Source organism: Cervus canadensis, chromosome 33 (assembly GCF_019320065.1).
Source record: "Cervus canadensis isolate Bull #8, Minnesota chromosome 33, ASM1932006v1, whole genome shotgun sequence".
NCBI classification, from domain to species: Eukaryota; Metazoa; Chordata; class Mammalia; order Artiodactyla; family Cervidae; genus Cervus; species Cervus canadensis.
This window is the reverse complement of record NC_057418.1, coordinates 3,557,243-3,577,173: the sequence shown is the minus strand read 5'-3', so window position 1 is coordinate 3,577,173 and position 19,931 is coordinate 3,557,243. Positions and strand designations below refer to the sequence as shown.

General features: G+C 38.5%; 1 protein-coding gene across 7 annotated transcripts in view; it reads right to left on the bottom strand.

Moving 5' to 3' along the window:
• The window catches only part of LAMA2 (laminin subunit alpha 2), a 693,967-nt gene that overhangs the window by 292,549 nt on the left and 381,487 nt on the right, over window positions 1-19,931 (bottom strand). For all 7 annotated transcript variants that reach the window (XM_043457137.1, XM_043457138.1, XM_043457134.1 and 4 more), the window contains 2 exons: window positions 4,439-4,540; window positions 2,862-3,073 (listed from right to left, as the gene is read on the bottom strand). In XM_043457137.1, coding sequence (XP_043313072.1) covers window positions 2,862-3,073; window positions 4,439-4,540 — 314 coding nt within the window. The remainder of the gene's footprint in view (window positions 1-2,861; window positions 3,074-4,438; window positions 4,541-19,931) is intronic.

Below are 19,931 nucleotides of genomic sequence, written 5' to 3'. Positions count from 1 at the left end.
AGATGATAAAGAATCTGCCTGCAATGCAAGAGACCCAGTTCAATCTCTGCGTCGGGAAGATCCCCCGGAGAAGGAAATGGCTACCCACCCCAGTATTCTTGATTGGAGAATTTCGTGGACAGAGGAACCAGGCGCTTTACAGTCCACAGGGTCGCAAAGAGTCGGACACGACCGAATGACTAACACTTTCACTTTCACAGGCGATAAGAAAAATATCAAGTTAAATATCAAGGATTGCTACTGAAACTAAGGTTTGGAGAATTTAAAGGAGAAAGATTCACAGTTAAGTTGATTTCTCTTACATTCTTAAAGGAAGAATGAAAAGTTTTCCATTTTTATCTTCATTTATTAATGAGTTCAATGAGAAGGAAATCAATTCATTTTATCACACGGGCCCCTCAGTACTGTGGAAAAGAATAACAGCAAAAATGGTCTCAATTTTGAAATACCAGTCCGTTCTTTATTCTAGATATCTTCAAGTCTTAAGGGCAGTTGGAGAAAATGGTACTTCCTAGAATGTGCAGGTCAGGTGGAAATGCTTCAGATTTGGGTGCTGACTGGCCATGAGTGAAGCACTTTTGCTTTAATTCCATTCTCACAGTGACTTTTTGACACTGACAAGCAATCGTCCACCTCATTTTACAGATGAGATGACTGAAATCCAAAGAGATCTAAAACAACACTTATGTTCACAACTATTAAACAGCTAACTTGAAAACAGAAGTCAAAATTCTAACCTGCCGCCCCATTCTCCTTCCACTATTCAATTCCAGTTCCTCTGTATCAGGAGGAACATAAGCCCATTTGCTGAGAGAACTACCATGGAAGTAAATCCTCCTTAAATAATTCTAAACATGAATTTCTGTTGTGATAGCTTCAATTTACTTGTGCTTACACACAAGCCATATACCAAGTTGGAAGCCTACTGTGCAAGACAAGTTGAAATCAATTCAACTGATGTTTTACAAATAGGACTCAATCCACTCATAGATGAGAGATAAATAAAATATAACAAGCTTACTGACTCAAGATTCATGCTGGCTTGTGGCTCACCTGAGTGGATAGGAGTTTCACACACAACATGGCTTTGACTCCTGAACGATAGCGCCCTGTGTAATGTAGATTGCAGAGAGCAGCATCACTTACATGGATTAGTTCCTGCGTCGGATCCCACAGCCATGCTCTGTGAACATGTTGCTCATGTATGCTTAAAGCTCAGAAGGCTCAAATGAAGCCAGTGATTTTAAGATGAGTAGACACTAAAATTATCTCACATGAATCAGGCAGAAAGGCTTTGGATTAACTAGTCTGAGAAGCAAGGCTGGCAAAAATAAACAAACCCCTCAGCCACTTTTTGTCAATTTGCTTGTCATTTATTTTGAAATCCAGAGGACTCATCTCTTTGTACTCGTTAAACATCATGACAGTCTCTGTTTACTAAATGTGAAAAAACATAATTAATTCCGAAGTGCTGCTTCTCATCTTCACGGCATTTTAACCCAGCTTCTAGCAGCATTGACTATGCAAAAGAGGCACATTGTTTGGCAGTGGTTCTGTTTCTGAATCTGTGATTCTCTCCTTAGGGAGATGGTAATGATGATTACACTTAGTTGAAATACTACAAGTGAAAGACAAACTAGACAGCACAGGCAGATGAAGCGGGGGTGTGGAGCAACAGCAATTAAAAAACCCTCTTGTAGATAAACCAGCATTGGAGACATTGCTGTGCTGATGGGTATGCCAAGCTGTCGGTTTGGGGTCACATTTGATCATCTAATTTAAGCTGCTTCAGGACAAAATTGGGCTTGCCAGGTGGTATTAGTGGTAAAGAACTTGCATGCCAATGCAGGAAACCTAAGAGATGCTGGGTTTGATCCCTGGGTCTGGAAGGTCCCCTGGGGGCGGGCATGGCAACCCACTCTAGTACCCTTGCTTGAGAATCAAATGGACACAGGAGCCTGGAGGTCTACAATCCACGGGGCTGCAAAAGTCAGACACAGCTGAAGCGACTTAGAAGGCACACGTGCGGAGAATATTGCCATGAAGTTTGTAAGTCATTCTTTTTTTAATGGAAAGCAGCCTTTAGGGTGCCTCTTATGGACATGTTTAGCTCACGTTGGGGAGTTCTCTCTTTAAGGAAACAAAACAGAGAGTAGAAAGGAATAGTCCATTGAAAGTGTTCAAGGTAATGAGCACTTTACATAATTATCACATATACTTTGCACAATGACCCTGAAAGGTAGGCACTATTATCTCCACTCCACATTTGAAGAAATCCAGTTTCCATAAGGACCAACCACTTGCCAAAGGTCACACATATAATAAGCAATAGAGCTAATTGAATTCTTAGTCTTATTTTCCTTGATATCATGCAGCCATTATAGTATTACAGTGTTTCACAAAAAAAACTTGTGGTTATTCAAATGAAGGTACTTGTATCTCTCATTATCAACCATATACTATTGTCAGAATTTACGGAATGAATTAATGGAAGAAAACATTTTGCAAACCACTTTCTGAATATGGGTATCCTGGAATTATATCACTTTACTTTTCCACTATTTGAGTCATCATAAAGGAGACTGTTCTTTCCAGTATCGCATTTCTCAGTATAGGGATCATTTTTATTGCATGGTCTGGCAGAACTGAGAATCATCAATACTGAAAAAGGACTAAGACAAATTCATCCTGGGTAGGTAAAATTTTAAAGATCAATAGAAACACTTTTCAGAAAACCAGTGCTCCATCATTAACTATTATTTGAAGATGGCAAACCTTAGGGATCTTCAGTCACTTAGCACTTGCATGTCTGCCCCAAGGCAAATGTGTTAAGAGCTGGGAGATGCAATTCCTGAATTTACCTGAAGATGGCATCCATCCCAAAGTTGTATGTGATCTGTATGAGGACTCTCTGCAAATTCACAAGCACCGTCATAAACTCCTTTCTACTGACTGGGAAATTTGTACCATATGTGGTAAATGATTCTTCTTTAAGTGACAACACATTAATATGTTCTTCAGATGGTTGCAGATACACCTCATCTTGGGCTGAGCTGATTCTCAAGTCATTTCCCTAAAGGGGAAAAGAGAGTATAAAACGATAAAACTGTGAAAAAAGGGATTCTCCTCGTTGTAGGTTATCCTCAGTAGGTTTATTTCAGGTTAGCTTTCCCTGTCAGCATATTTCTAGCAGGTATAAAAGGCAGAGAAAACAATTTAAATAGTAGCCTTAACTCAATGTACCACAAAGTATAAGCTTCTTGGTTATGCGTGGTGGCTCTGCTTCCCCTATTAACTAAAATAATTAATACTTGGTAAGTCTAGATATATATGATTATAAACAAATACATCAATTTTATAGAAGTGCGCAAAACCAAATATTTCAGATATACTATTTTATGGTGAATGCGGATTATATAGGAAAATGGGGAAGAAAAGTTAAAACAGTGTATGAAGCTATTGTTTTAAGGGACTCTTCAATCTGGGGAAAAAAGAAACAGGAAAAAATCCTACTGTTTCATGATTACAATCAGATAATGGCATTATTATCATTTGGGTTAACCTTTTATCTTAGTTCATTCATATTAATAATATATAGCTTCTCAATATTTTACATTTAGAGAACCCCTTTTATCTCAAAGGAATTCCATGACATACTTCTATTTTCATACACACACACATATGTAATGATATATATCACTCAGATCACTTCACCTAATACTGGAAACATTCATTTTGGGGAAAGACTTTTTTTAATATTGATTCTCACGCATGAACATTTCAAGACCAAAACAACAACAGAGCCCCATGCTAAATCAACATAGATCCCTTTGGACCCATAAATATGCATGAAGTGTGTGCCTTTGTGTGAGCAGAGGAGAAGAAAGGAAGAATATGAGAAAGGAAGGAGGCTTTTATGTGATAACTTTAGGCTTCTAGCCTTTGGGAACCGCCTGTGTCCCTCCAAATGCTCAAAGCAGTTTCTCCTATATTTTTCTTAGTTAAGAGAGTTTTGAAGTCAAGATTCAACTGTACCTAAACAGGTAAGTTTCCCTTTTTCCATTGACTTCTACATAATATAAACAAAGGTATAAACAATAAAATCTACTTGGAAGCAAGGAGAGATGGAAAAACTACAACTACATAAATCAGCCATTTGCTCAAACACTTTTGGTATCCTTATATTCTGGGGAACATGGTCATTAGGTTTTAAACTTAAATTTCAAGTTTGCTCTAAAAATCCCCTTTACCATTGGAACCCAAAACCTATGTTCAGTCTTCTAGATATGTTTCAGAGTGAATGGCAGGAAAAAATTCCCAAGATACAATATTTTTCTCTAGTAGTGCATAAATGAATGTTAAACTAGTTAGTGAAGGATAACCTCAGATTACATGAGTGTAAAGCAGTTAAACATAAATGACACTTCCCATACTCTACCTCTAAAATAACCATAAGCTGGAGTGTGTGTTCTGCATCTTCGTTTGCTTCTTCAAGGTCATATGATACGGTAAACATCAACTGTCCTCCAGCTGCTGTTAGCTACAAGAGAGAAGATGCGTCATCATTACAGGACAGGAGATGGGCTATTAAACCATGCTGTGCTTATTATTTTTAAATTATTTTATTGTTCTGGAGGGCAGGATTTGGAAGAAACAGAAATCATGAGTGTGCGGATTGAGAATGATAGACATTTCTTTAGGAGTAACCTTTATACGAACCTTACCTATCAATGGCAAGCCTGACACACATGTAAATTCATGCATTCTTTTTCCTTGTATTGCAGGCTTGCTGAAATAGGTTAATTTCCAGGGAACCAAACACAGCCCCTCCTGTCATTTTTCCTAGTGTGTAGCTTGAGCTTTACAATTCCCAAACAGAGAAGGATCTTTGCTAAAACTGGGAGATTTCTACTCATCGCCGAGGGTCACTCACTTTCTGTGGGTCTGAACGCTTCCAACAAAGACATCACTCCATTTCACAGGTGCTTTACCTAGACTATAAGCTATGCTGGAGAATGCTGTTGGTCAAAGAAAAAGAAATAAAGCAGCAAATTTTATATCATGATAAAATTTAATCAAAATTCCCAAAGAAGATACACTTTCCCTTGTGCAATCAAATATGCTTGGTGTGAATGAATGCTGTCATCCTTTTTCATTACACAAAATTCTTTCCTTCCAACATGCATGCTGAACCCCATACAATGTATGCTTGAGGTTTATATTTGCTGACATTGACAGTAACCTTGTACAAAGGATTAAAAAAAAAAAACAGGAAAGCAAGATCATTTACAGGACAGGAATCAACATTGGAACTTGAATGACAGACGATGCAAATGTTGCAGTGCTTTTCTAAAAAGTTCCACCCCAGCATTGTAAATAGACACTCAAAACAAAGCTGATGATTTGTATCCTGCCGTTTCCTCCTTACTGACAAGCAGAGGCCGAGCTTCGCAGCCCTGGGCTCTCTGTGGCTTCTCATGGCAGACCCTGACCACAAAGCCACTCCTGGTGATGCTCCGGGTGGAAGAGGAGGAACCCAGATTCCTTTCAGAGTTGTTCCATTGGGAATAGAACACAGCTCGCCATGGCTGATTAAACAAGGTTTTTAAATCACAGCTTCTCAATGTCTTCTAAGAGCTCATTACAGAGAGCTCTATAAGGAACAAAAATTCAGAAAACTTTTATTTCCCTGCTCCACTGAAAAATAGCCCTATTCTAATGTCTTTTCATATCTAAAATAATAAATATCTGCCTGGACTACAGCACTTGGCATTACTGTGAGTAATGAGGTGTGAATCTATGTAAAAGTTTTTGGTTCTATTAAGATAAGCTTCCAAAATTACACAAAACATGCTTGTTCAAAAATCAACCAGACATTTTCTTAATGATGGGAGTCCAGAAAGGCATCAGCAAAGAATGTTTCATATATTTCAAAGAGGACTTAATCATTCAGAATTTCCTAAATTAATAAAAATATTTAATAGGAGGTAGGGATGAGTTTGGAAAAGACATTGGGACAGATATATAATGTCGCAAACTTTTGAGCTTCTAAATGTATTTTGATTATTAAAATTTAGATTACATGCTATTATCCCTCCAGAACAGGTTTCCTTAAAAAAAGAAAAAGATCAAGGTAAATTAATTCTTAATTTCCTTAACTCAATTTAAGAAACTTAAAGGTAACTCCCATTTTGCCAAAGAACAGAGCCAAAATGTAATCTGAATATCCCAGATGTTGAGACTCAACATGAAAAGAAAAATGTTTGATTTGTTACAACATTTGATTATCAGTGTATTTTCCATACCTACTTATAACAAAGTCATATAAAGTAATATAACACTGAGAAAGTAATGAGGGTAGAAATGGGGGGGAAATAACAAATAACTACATAGAAAAAGAGAGGGGCCTTTTACAGGTCAATAATATATAGCACAAACAATGGAGCAGAATTCGTTCAACCTGTTCACCTGAGGGCTTATAGTAATAGTAGTAATGCTAATGAGAGATTGCTTTCTCATTCATATTTCATTAAACAACTTTTTTCTATACTCTTTCATGCATCTCTGATATTCATGCTTAGGCATCATTAGAACTGGTTTTTTAATCATCTAACAGTTTTCATGAGTGAATCTTTTTTGCTTCCACCTAGGTTGTGAAATAACAGGCAATTTTAAATAGATGCATGATATTGTTACCAGATGTTTTTTCCCCAAGCTACAAGTGTTCATTTCCATAATATTAAAATCATTGTCTATTTCATTCACCCTAAGGTATATACTGATGATATATTTCTATATAACTACTTAGTCAAGTACTTATTTAAGTAATTTTTTAAAAAGCTTGTTTTAACATCATCCTTTAATTGAAAAACTGCATCTCTGAGGAATAGGGCTTCCTGGGTAGCTTAGTGGCAAAGAGCCTGCCTGCAATACAGGAGATGCGTTGATCCCTGGGTCAGGAAGATACCCTGCAGGAAGAAATGGCAACCCACTTCAGTATTCTTGCCCGGAAAATCCCATCGACAGAGAAGCCTGGCGGGCTACAGTCCACAGGGCTGGCAAAGAGTCCGACATATTGAATGACTTAGCACACCTCCTAGGGTTAATTATTTATTCTCTGCAGAAGGTGAAGCTCCAGTACTTTGGCCACCTGATGCGAAGAGCCGTCTCATTAGAAAAGACCCTGATGCTGGGAAAGGCTGAAGGCAGGAGGAAAAGAGGATGACAGAGGATGAGACGGTTGGATGGCAGCACTGACCCAATGGACAAGAGTTTGGACAAGCTCTGGGAGATGGTGAAGGTCAGGGAAGGCTTGCATGCTGCAGTCCATGGGGTTGCAAACAGTTGGCCATGACTGAGTGACTGAACCACAACAAAACTTTGCTTCTATTTATCCATCAACTGGATAATAATCTCTTTATAAGAAATGAAACCAAGCATTTCTTAGTATTGTTTCCAGCTAATGCGTCTTCCCCAAAGGGTTCATATCACTGGAGACAGTCTTTGTAACAAGTCAGTTATTTGTTGTTCAGTCACTCAGTCGTGTCTGACTCTCTGCGACCCCATGGACTGCAGCACACAAGGCTTCCCTGTCCTTCACCATATCCTGGAGTATTGCTCAAATTCATGTCCATCGAGTCCATGATGCCATCCAACCACCTCGTCCTCTGTTGTCCCCTTCTCCTTCTGCCTTCAATCTTTCACAGAATCAGGATCTTTTCCAATGAGTCAGCTCTTTGCATCAGGTGGCCAAAGTATAGGAGCTTCAGACTTAGCATCAGTTCCTCCCATGAATATTCAGGCCTGATTTCATTTAGGATTGACTGGTTTGATCTCCTTGCAGTCCTGGGACTCTCAGGAGTCTTCTCCAACACCACAATTCAAAAGCATCAATTCTTTGGTGCTCAGATTTCTTTATGGTCCAACTCTCACATCCATACATAACTACTAAAAAAAAACATAGTTTTGATTAGATGGATCTTGGTTGGCAAAGTAATGTCTCTGCTTTTTAATAGGTTGTCTATGCTTGTCATAGTTTTTCTTCCAAGGAGCAAGTGTCCTTTAATTTCATGGCTGCAGTCACCATCTGCAGTGATTTTGGAGCCCAATTAAATAAAGTTATAAAAACTTCTTTCCTATGGAATATTTGTTTTCTGGGGGAAAAGCTATAAGTTGTCCTTTCAAATATAGCTTTGGATGAAGGCTTCTCTGTCTTCTCCATCTATATTCTGCTCCATACTCCAAATGCCATATTGACTTGGCTCTTTCACCTGCTTGCTTCTCCACCCTTCAATAATTCCTTGAATGTCCCAGTCTTCACTATCTCCATCAAATCAAATGTGCACAGAGCTGCAAGTCATCAACTGACTTTATTGTCTCCGCTAGCTATTATCTCTGGGCATTTGTTAGTTTTGCTGTCAAACTCTCAAGTATGGGGTATTACTTCATTTTCTTTACTTCTACTCATCCAACCTTACTTATTTGATCTACTGCAGCCTGCTTTCCACACTTAGAACTTCACTAACAGTATGTCTTGAAAAGTCATTTACCAGCTCTATCTGGCAACCACGGACGGGCTTTTGTTCAGTTCCATGTGATGTGTGATAATTCTTGAGATTCTTGACTCCTTGGTTTTCTACTGCACTAAACTTCTCTGATACTTCTTTCTCTGGAGTATGACAGAGGTACCTCTGTCTCCACTATAAATACATTTTTCTTTTATTATATATGTACTCAGTATACGGCTGTTTCTAAGATTCCCTCCCTTTTTTGGTTATCCTTTCTTACTGACTTTCCATTCCTCTCATGGATTGAACTGTGTTCAGCTCTGGTTTCTCAGTCTGTATCTCCCATCCTGACCCACATTCCTGCATGAATCTGGTCATGGTGCCATAACAAAGGTCCCCAAACTGGGAAAACAACAGAAACCCGAGCTCAAGGTGTCAGCTGGGAGAACCGCCCTCAGCTGCCCACTTGCATCAATCAGTAGCATTCTACATTAATGAATCTACTTCTTGCCTATCAGAGAAAAGGAAAGATGTCAGCAAGGCTGGTTTCCTCTTAGGCCCCTCACCTTGGCTTATAGATGGTCCTCTTTCTGCTGTGTTCTCCCACGATCTTCCTTCTGTGTCTGCCTATGTCCTCATTTCCTCCTCTTATAAGGAAAATTCATAGTGTATCAGGGACCACGTTAAGTGCCCCGTTTTAGCTTAATCAGAATAAAGGATCCTTTCTTCAAATTAGGACTTCAACATGTGCATTTCAGGGGGACAGTTCAGCCTCTAACAGTTCTGTACTGAATGATTGTTTGATAACATATCAAATACTCAGAATACCCAAAGTTTATTATCTGGCTCTTCCCAGGAAACAAACAACTATTTTGCCAACCTCCATGAGTCACATGAGTCAAGCCATTGCTTCATTTCTCTGTTGTAAAGTGGAAACTATAGATATTACATAATACTGTTTTCACTCTATTATTTATATCAGATTAGTGCCTCAATCCTATTCCTTGAGATGCTTCTTGTCTAACTTTCTGTTCCCATTGCTATATCACACTCACTAGGTCCTCATCAAGCATTCAAATTCAATTCTCTGACTTTAGTCTTGTTGGGGAAAGTTTTATCAACAATTACTTCTGTTGTTGCACTTCCTTAATGAAGAACTTGCAGTGGCCCTGAGATCTGCCGTATCATTGACGTTTCTGTGCAATTTCAATACACTGTAGGATCTATCTAGCGCCCTGTTCACCAGCTCCGCACACAGATGCCCCAGAGCACTGCAGTAAACTCACAAAGGCACAGGGGGATGCTACAAATGTTTGAAGGAAACAGAGAAATGCTATGTAGCTATTGGACACCACATAAGCAACTAGCTCTGGGTAGTTCACACTTTTAACAGATAATACTGTATTCCTCCAGGGGATAGTCTCAAAATTTTGAGCTATGTTTTTGTTTACTTGCATTTTCAGTCATGTCATATCTTTGTTAAGGAAAGTTTTCAGTGAATGTTGTGAATAAAAACCAAGTGTTGTACAAAAATTAATGTGTAACAGAAAATAAGGGTAGCAGGGTCTCATCTGATTCTAGGTTTTGAGAATTTGAATATTACTCATCAAGAAAAATCCCATTAGTAAGTAACTGCAGTAATTTATGAAGAAAAGAAATTATCATATTGTTTAAATTTATGTGCATTATTTTTTAACGACTGCTAAGTTGCTAAATTACAAATATTTATTGTTGTTCAGCCCTAACTACTGTGGCACATTTCAGTTGATCTAGAAGGCAATGTGAAAAAAATATGGAGATGCTAAGTGAACTGACTCATTGGAAAAGACCCTGATGCTGGGAAAGATTGAAGGCAAGAGGAGAAGGGGATGACAGAGGATGAGATGGTTGAATGGCATCACCGACTCAGTGGACATGAGTTTGAGTAAGCTCCGGGAGTTGGTGATGGACAGGGAGGCCTGGTGTGCTGCAGTCCATGGGGTCACAAAGAGTCGGACACGACTGGGCGACTGAACTGAAGAGAACCACAAGTTGAAAAAGTTTTGGAATTCCCAATCTAGCCTATTTTTATATCCATTCTGCTACTGATATTTACTTAAGGTAATTTTTCTGCTGAAATTCTCATTCTTATAGCTCTCTGACCACTGAAATGCTGCTTTTCTTTCTTTGCCTGGAAAATATCCCGCTGGACAGAAGACTAGGAAGAAGAAGCTCTTTCAGTGATGTTCTTAAAATCTACCAAGACATCAGCAGCAGCCACAAGTGGTGAAAGAGCTAAAGGATTAAAAAAACAAAAACACACAGAACTCTGTATGAACCAACTCATCCCACAGCAATAAAGAATCCTAACAATACATCACACAACATTGTTGAGTTATGTGTACTGTGCGTAACTTAAGCTTTCCACAGTTTTGGACTTTGTAAACTTAATTATCAGTTTTATATTTGACATCTTCATATTAGTTCATCTTGGGGACAACATTGATTTCTCTAATTTTATGAAGCACTCCATGTACAGAGAATAGATTTCATTTTCTCTGGCTATTAAAAACCAAGTTGTCATCATCTATTAGCTAGAAATATTTGCTTTCCCACAGGTAGAAATAAGTGCAATTCCAGTTTACTTTAGGGCAATTGTTATACGTACTGGATGGATTAGACTATATTTCCCAGAGATGAAAACTGTATCTCTTTTAAATACAAAGAGAAAGTGAATTTAATGAAGATATTTCATTCCACAGGAGTCCCCAGAGACCTAGCCTTTTACTTTTCCCCTTAATTATGTTTCCCTGGTGGCTTAGAGGGTAAAGAATATGCTTGCAATGCAGGAGATCCCAGTTCAATCTCTTCCTAGGTGGGGAAGATCCCCTGGAGAAGGGAATGGGTACCCACTTCAGTATACTTACCTGGAAAATTCTGTGGACAGAGGAGTCTGGTGGACCACAGTCCATGGGGTCGCCGAGTGTCGGACACAACTGAGCAACTAACATTTTCACTTTTTCACTTATCTATGAAGTAAAATTCTCTCTGCGGAGATTCAGATATCAAGTTGCAAAGGCACCGCAAGACCAAGGAGCAGCACCCATCCCTTCCTGGAGATGGTTCAGTGCTAAGCCCTTCGCTCTCTTGATCCTCAATTTCACCCCATTAAGAAGACAGCGACACAAGTAGCTGTTTCCCACGAGGACCTGTTTTAATTCTACCTTCAGGGGAAAGAAACAGCTTGATTGCAAGTAACATTATAGCTACTATGCAATATATAACCTAATGTCACACATAATAATGTAGTGTGCAGGCAGCGCATTGCATTAAAGATTTAATGAAGCAGGAAAGTTTTCCCTCATGAGTGGAAAAGGCTGAAGTTAATTCATAAAGCTAAGCTTTATGAAAGTATTTTGTATTAAGTTTTGTGTGTTCTCTTTTTCCCCCAATTCAAGAAATACGAATGAATTGAGGGGTGAAGAATGGATGATCTACGGAGGACAATCTATCTGCAAGGAAATTTTTTCTCAGAAAAATAAGCCTGGAATATTTGGTTCTCTGATGTTAGAATATCATCATTCTTACTTCATGAAGTGGGGCGTAAAACCCAATATTTGCTTTTCTTACCAGAGCAAATATTTCAGGAGGGATATACTAAAATCAAAGGAGGGAAAGGCTTTGTAATATTGAGCAAGATAAATGAAACATACCTGTCAATTTCAATTTAGTATCACAAAGTGGGCAGGTGATTTATCTTTCTAGATTCCAAGTCCCAGAGCTTTAAACTCAGAAAAGGGACTTCCTGTTTAAGTGTTTACTACTTCATTCATTCACGGAGATCTCTTTCAAAACAGAAGTGTCCTACTTCAGGACTTGTTCTGTTCTTCCATACATTTAGAACATTGCAATGAGAGCACATTCTCTCCTTTCAGTTCAGTTCAGTCGCTCAGTCGTGTCCAACTCTTTGCGACTCCATGAACCGCAGCACACCAGGCCTCCCTGTCCGTCACCAACTCCCAGAGTTTACCCAAACCCATGTCCATTGAGTCGGTGATGCCATCCAACCATCTCATCCTCTGTCATCCCTTTCTCCTCCTGCCCTCAATCCTTCCCAGCATCAGGGTTTTTTCAAATGAGTCAGCTCTTCACAACAGGTGGCCAAAGTATTGGAGTTTCAGCTTCAGCATCAGTCCTTCCAATGAACACCCAGGACTGATCTCCTTTAGGATGGACTGGTTGGATCTCCTTGCAGTCCAAGGGACTCTCAAGAGTTTTCTCTGACACCACAGTTCAAAAGCATCAATTCTTCAGCGCTCAGTTTTCTTTATAGTCCAACTCTCACATCCATACATGACTACTGGAAAAATCATAGCCCTAACTAGACGGACCTTTGTTGACAAAGTAATGTCTCTGCTTTTTAATATGCTGTCTAGGTTGGTCATAACTTTCCTTCCAAGAAGTAAGTGTCTTTTAATTTTATAGTACAATAATTACTAGAATAGACCAGATGCAAGAGGATGCTAAATTAGAAAACAAACAGAATTTACATGAGACATCATAAAGTTACATCATCTTTAATACATAGAAAGTGGACTTGGAGTGGTGGGTGTCAGATGGAGATAATGCATTCTAGAAATGTTGCTTTGGAAGGGAAGAACCTTCTTTATGTATTCCAGGAGAAACATGGGGGGGGGGGGAACTCTTGAGGAATTTTACTTTCTGCCTGCCTTATTTCTCCCTTTCTTTTTTTCCTTTTCCCCCTTTCTGCTTGCTTTTCCTGCCCTCTTTCCTCATTTTATATCTCCCCCTGCCCATCTCCCTCTCACCTTGCTTCTGAACTTTTTCCTTTTAGACTTGGTCACTTTCAACCTGATAAGATAATTTTGCATTCCTTTGTACTTGGTATCATCTAAAGTTCATACAGGAAGTAAGACAGAGAAAGATTAACATCATGTGATATTGCTTGTATGTGGAATCTAAAAAAAAAAATTGTACAAATGACTTATTTACAAGACAGAAATGGGGTCACAGATGTAGAAAACAAGCTTATGTTTATATGGGAGTAAGGGGGGGTGTAAATCGTGAGATGGGATTGAGACATACATGCTACTACATATAAAATAGATGATAAGAACCTACTATATAGCACAGAGAGCTCTACCCAATACTCTGTAATGACCTGCACGGGAACAGAACCTAAAAAAGAGTGGATATATGTATGTGTATGAGAGATTCACTGTGCTGTAAGCAGAAACTAGCCCAGCATTATAAATCAGCTACATGCCAATAAAAATTAATTCAAAAATATAATAAATTAAAAAATAATGTTCACACGTAAGTTCAAAGCAGTGACAAAAATCATGATGCGATGGGGCCGAGGACAGAGCTCTGTGGCGGCCGCAGGAGACCCCCTCACTGTGCGTGATGCTGAGTCACTCAGTCACGTCCAGCTCTTTATGACCCCGGGGACTGCAGCCTGCGAGGCTCCTCTGCCCAGAGGGTTCACAGGCGAGAATACAGGAGTGGGTAGCCTATCCCTTCTCCAGGGGATCTTCCTGACTCAGGGATCGAATCCAGGTCTCCCACATTGCAGGTAGATTCTTTACCATCTGAGCCACCAAAGGAAGCCCATCCCTTAGTGTAACACTCACTCATTGACCGATCAGTGTCCCCGCGGCACAGTCCTTCAACTCCGTATGGAACTACCTAAGCTCATTTATTCTTCCTAACTCTCACCATGCCTTCCAAATTCTCACAACCTACCTCCTAGCCAGTATTCATATACAGTGTTTCCCATCAAATACTGCCGAGAGATATTTTTACAGTGTTCTCATTGGCAGAGGAAAGACAAAGTAATTGTGAGAGATACATCCCAAGGAATTAAGAAGTCAATATGAGATTCCCATATGAACTTTTGTTTAATTATTTATTCACTTGAATAATGCCTACCTATCTTCAGCATAAGCTTTCTGTCTCCTGTGTAACAAAACAAGGCCCAGTTATATTTTCCCTATATTCAGTTATGATTCAAAGCAAAAGGAATTATCAGAGTTTGATCAGATAAGCACATTTCTGGTTGCAACTGAAAAGCAGACACTTAGTGGTTTTCCTAGAACAAGAACACTAAAAGTTGAAGGATCAAAAAAAAAAAATGATTTTTGCCTGCACTGTGTGGCATGCAGAATCTTATATGACCAGGGATAGAATCGGTGCTGCCTGCAGTGGAAACGCAGAGTCTTAACTACTGGGTCACCAGGGAAGTCCCCCAGGTCAAATTACTAAATACTACAATTAAATGGGTTAAATTTTTTCTACTTAATATATTTTGACAAACACCTAGATCCACGGAGGATACTTAAAAATATAAACATCTCATGAATAAATTCACTAAACATTACATAGAAGATGAAGAGCTTAGAAGCACAACATCCCAAACATAAATTAGCATTTAGTGTTTTCTCTAAGTTCTCTGACTTAAGAGAACTACTTGCTATCTTGTGACATGCAGTGATCAAGTACTGAGTTGAAATAGTACAGTTTCAACAGATGTGCATGTATGGTAGCAGCCAATTCTCCGAACTATTTTTTGTTTTGTTAGGCCCAGTCTCAAAAATAGGATGTTTGCAACAGCTGCTTGTCTTCTGTTTACTTATTATGTTTGGATGGAAGCTTCTATTAGTACTCCTGCTGTGGGTTGGATTAATTTATGAGTAAATATTCAGTACAAAAAATACATGTAACACATAGTTAAACATTGATCTAATCAAATAAACCATAAATTATGGTTTTATATAAACATAAGTTTCTTATTGACTAGGGCTTAATTTTTTTCTTTAAAGTTCTCTGCCAAGGAAACAGAAACTGTTTCCTCATGATATACAACATTAATGTGATTAAAACAACAGAACCCATTTTAATCCAAGTTCCATTAAGTTAAAGAGAAACATACTTACTCTTTTCACATAAATGACAAATGAATGAAAACAAAACATACAATCCTTGTGGAAAATTTATGAAAACACTGTAAAAAGGAGTTACCAACATTGCTATTTCCTATGTGAATGAGAATTTTAGTTAATCTTTCCCTTACTGCTTAAGTATTTTGTCTTTTAAGTATATTCATTACTTTGGATAGTATGACTATTGTATAATCTTTTCCCTTCTTATTGCAAAAATAGCAACAATTATAATAAACATAGCCTTCCTTTTGCTCATAGACAATTCTAACAGTTTGTATGTTTAGCAACACTATGGTTGTAAGTGCTGTGTGTTTAAATAAGTTCAATTAATTTTAGGTTATATTATTTAAAAAGAGGTTATTTTGAGATAGTCGTCAATTTACTTCCCCAAAAGCAGAAGCCAGGACACATCTTGGAATATTATTTTGACCTGAGGCTAAATTGATCTACCACTATCTCCTTTTCTTTCTTCTTTCATTCGTGATCTCTGCAGGTAATTCTTTATTACGAGCAGAAGCTGATTATGAATTTTAGAAGAAAAGATTCCCAAACGTGCAGTGGAAACTAAGTCACACCCCAGAGAAGAATCAACAGGCTAATAAAATACCTTTAAGTATCTTCTTCCAGAAAGAACAGATAAAGGGCTGTGTTAGTTATCTGACATGTCTATTAATATAGGAGTCAGTTCTGAATCACACAAAAGATCAAACCCATTCCTGGAGATTTTCCATATCTTATTTTGGATTCTGGTTCTGCCTTTAAATTGCTGTGTGGCCTTTGGGAAAGTTATTTATGCCTTCAGAGTCTCAGTTAATTTTCTCTTAAATGAGCTGAATTACACCTACCTCAGAATTTTGTTCTGAGGATGAAATGAGAAAATTCACATTAAATTCCTCATCTAGTACTTAGCACATAATATATTTTAATAAATGTTACATGCTATACTGCTTTAGTATCTTTTCAAAATTAAATATATACAAACTTCACACTAAAAGACCTAATAATATTTATTTCATGATTTTACATTCACTTTAAAATTTGAGGATTTTCTTAATAATATTTATTTCACAATTTTACATGCACTTTAAAATCTGAGCATTTTTGGAGTGTCACAGTGATGGCAGGATTCAGGTCTTATTCACGTTTTAATGTTTCCCTCCAGTATTCTGCATAAGTATCTCACAGACAGTAGATAGTACATAAATATCTGTGAATTTTAATCAAATTCTATGTCATATATCATTTCAATATTTTATAGATGGAGAAGTTATTAAAAAAACTTGGAAAATTTATACTACTCCATGAGATAACTTTCAGTTCTTATTAAAGTAGGTCTTCAGTGGTCTCTCTATTATCTCAATCAGTCCTAGAAAACAAACCAAACTAGATATGCCTATTTGAGCTTTTTAATGATTTGAGCTTACCACAGGAACTTACTGTACTGCTGACTGGCAAAGAATACGTGCATTTGTTTTAAAATAAGGAACCTTTAGCATTGGGAAGCTTGATCTGCAGTTGAAGGGAAAAATCAATATTTAAGTCATTTAGACATTTACACACAGGAAGCAACTATATGCCATTACTTCTCATTAGCTTCTATGTGCTAGGATAATAGTGCAATTTCCAGTGCCCACAAATACATATTTTATAAGCCACAAACACATTTTCAATATGCTCTGATAAATTGGCAAACAACCTACTCTCTGTATTAAGAAGATACCTAGCATACAGATTAAAGGAAGCAATGATCCAGCTGCGATCATAGCCAGTCAGAACACATTCTTGATGTCACCGTTTAAGAGAGTAGTTGACAAATTAGAGTTCATTCAAAGAGGAATGACCGCGATGGTGATGGCTCTAAAAGCTGAGCAAAAGGTTTAGAAAGGTAATGGGAATGTCTGACCTTATAAGAAAATACCAGGGAAAACACGATTGTTTTCACAAATGGTTGAAGGTCTAGTGTGTACCACAGGTAGAAAACTTGCTCTGTTTGTAGCATGGAACTTGAGCCTATATAAGGAAGTGAGGGGAAGGAGTACTGCTTGGTTATGTGTAAAAATTAACATAATACCTAGAAAATGAAATGAACTACCTTATTGAAAATGGGATGAACTACCTTGTAGGGTATTCACAGCCCTGAAGATATGTGAATAGAGGTCCATCCGTTGGGGAAGATGGAGGAGAAATGCCTCCACTTCTGAAAGGTTAGCTTAGATCTGAAATCACTAGGCAACTTGCAATTCTACCATGATGTTTTACAGCTATTTTATTATTAATAATAGTTGGGTTGATTAAATACCAGGGTAAGTAAGCCTTTGCAATTTCTACTGTAGAACACCAGAATACTACTAGCTTTATGTACATCTGCTTCGCGCTCTCTGATTTTAGAGATACAGAATTAATAGGAGAGCAGCACATTTTGTTAAGAGAAAACTGCTTGTATACATAAGTATCGGAGAGACAGAAAGGAATAGTGGGGGAAAAGATCATGATCTGGAGCTAAACTTCTGAGGGAGAAATAGTCCTGCCACTTACTAACTGAGTATGGTGGTGGTGGTTTGGTCGCTAAATCACATCCGACTCTTGTGACCCCATGGACTGTCCACTAGGCCCCTCTGTCCATTGGATTCTCCAGGCAAGATACTGGAGTGGGTTGCCATTTCCTTCTCCAGTTAACTGAGTATGACTAGAGCTAACTACTTAATCTCTCTGTCTCAAATCGTCATCTGAAACATGGACATGATACAACAGTAAATGCCATACACAGAGCTGTGTAAGAATTCAACTGAATGGTCCAGGACAGTGCATGACATTTCACAAGTGTTGAATAAAGGTTAGCTGCTATTCTTGTTCTTGTTGCTATTATGTAAACAATACCCAAAAGTTTGTAACCATCCAGAGCAACACATGGACATCACCAGATGGCCAACACCGAAATCAGACTGACTATATTCTTTGCAGCCAAAGATGGAGAAGCTCTATACAGTCAGCAAAAACAAGACCGGGAGCTGACTGTGGCTCACATCATGAACTCATTGCCAAATTCAGACTTAAAGTGAAGAAAGTGGGGAAAACCATTAGATCATTCAGGTAAGACCTAAATCAAATCCCTTATGATTATACAGTGGAATTGAGAAACAGATTTAAGGGACTAGATCTGATAGAGTGCCTGATGAACTATGGATGGAGGTTCATGACATTGTACAGGAGGCAGTGATCAAGACACTCCCCAAGAAAAAGAAATGCAAAAAAGCAAAATGGCTGTCTGAGGAGGCCTTACAAATAGCTGCGACAAGAAGAGAAGTAAAAAGCACAAAAGGGAAAAGGAAAGATATACCCATTTGAATGCAGAGTTCCAAAGAATAGCAAGGAGAGATAAGAAAGCCTTCCTCAGTGATCAGTGCAAAGAAATAGAAGAAAACAACATAATGGGAAAGACTAGAGACCTCTTCAAGAAAATTAGAGATACCAAGGGAATATTTCATGCAAAGATGGGCTCAATAGAGGACAGAAATGGTATGGATCTAACAGAAGCAGAAAATATTAAGAAGAGCTGGCAAGAATACACAGAAGAACTGTACAAAAAAGATCTTCATGACCCAGATAATCACGATGGTGTGATCACTCACCTTAGAGCGCAGCATCTGGAATGTGAAGTCAAGTGGCCGTAGAAAACATCACTCGAACAGAAACTAGTGGAGGTGATGGAATTCCAGTTGAGTTATTTCAAATCCTGAAAGATGATGCTGTGAAGGTGCTGCATGCAATATGCCAGCAAATTTGGAAAACTCAGCAGTGGCCACAGGACTGGAAAAGGTCAGTTTTCATTCCAATCCCAAAGAAAGGAAATGCCAAAGAATGCTCAAACTACCACACAACTGCACTCATCTCACAGGCTAGTAAAGTAATGCTCAAAATTCTCCAAGCCAGGCTTTGGCAATATGTGAACTGTGAACTTCCAGATGGTCAAGCTGGCTTTAGAAAAGCAGAGGATACTCAGAGATCAAATTGGCGATCAACATCCATGGATTTGCATCGAAGGCAAGAGAATTTACCAGAAATAATCTATTTCTGCTTTATTGACTTGTTGTCAAAGCCTTATGACTGTGTGGATCAGCATAAACTGTGGGAAAATTCTGAAAGGAGATGGAAGAATACAGACGCACCTGAGCCTGTTCCTCTCGAGAAACAGTATGTGCAGGTCAGGAAAGCCAACAGTTAGAACTGGACATGGACACAGACTGGTTGCCAAATCGGAAACGGAGTACGTCAAGACGCTGTATATTGTCACCTGTAGCCGCATCTGCTTATTTACGCTAAATGGCAGAGTCCATTCATGAGAAACGCTGGACTGAAAGAACAATCTGGAACTGGAATGCAAGATTGCTAGGAAGAATATCAGCTAACTTGCCAGATAGCGCAGATGACACTAGCCGTTTAATGGCAGAAAATGAGAACTATAGAGCCTCTTGATGAAGAGTGA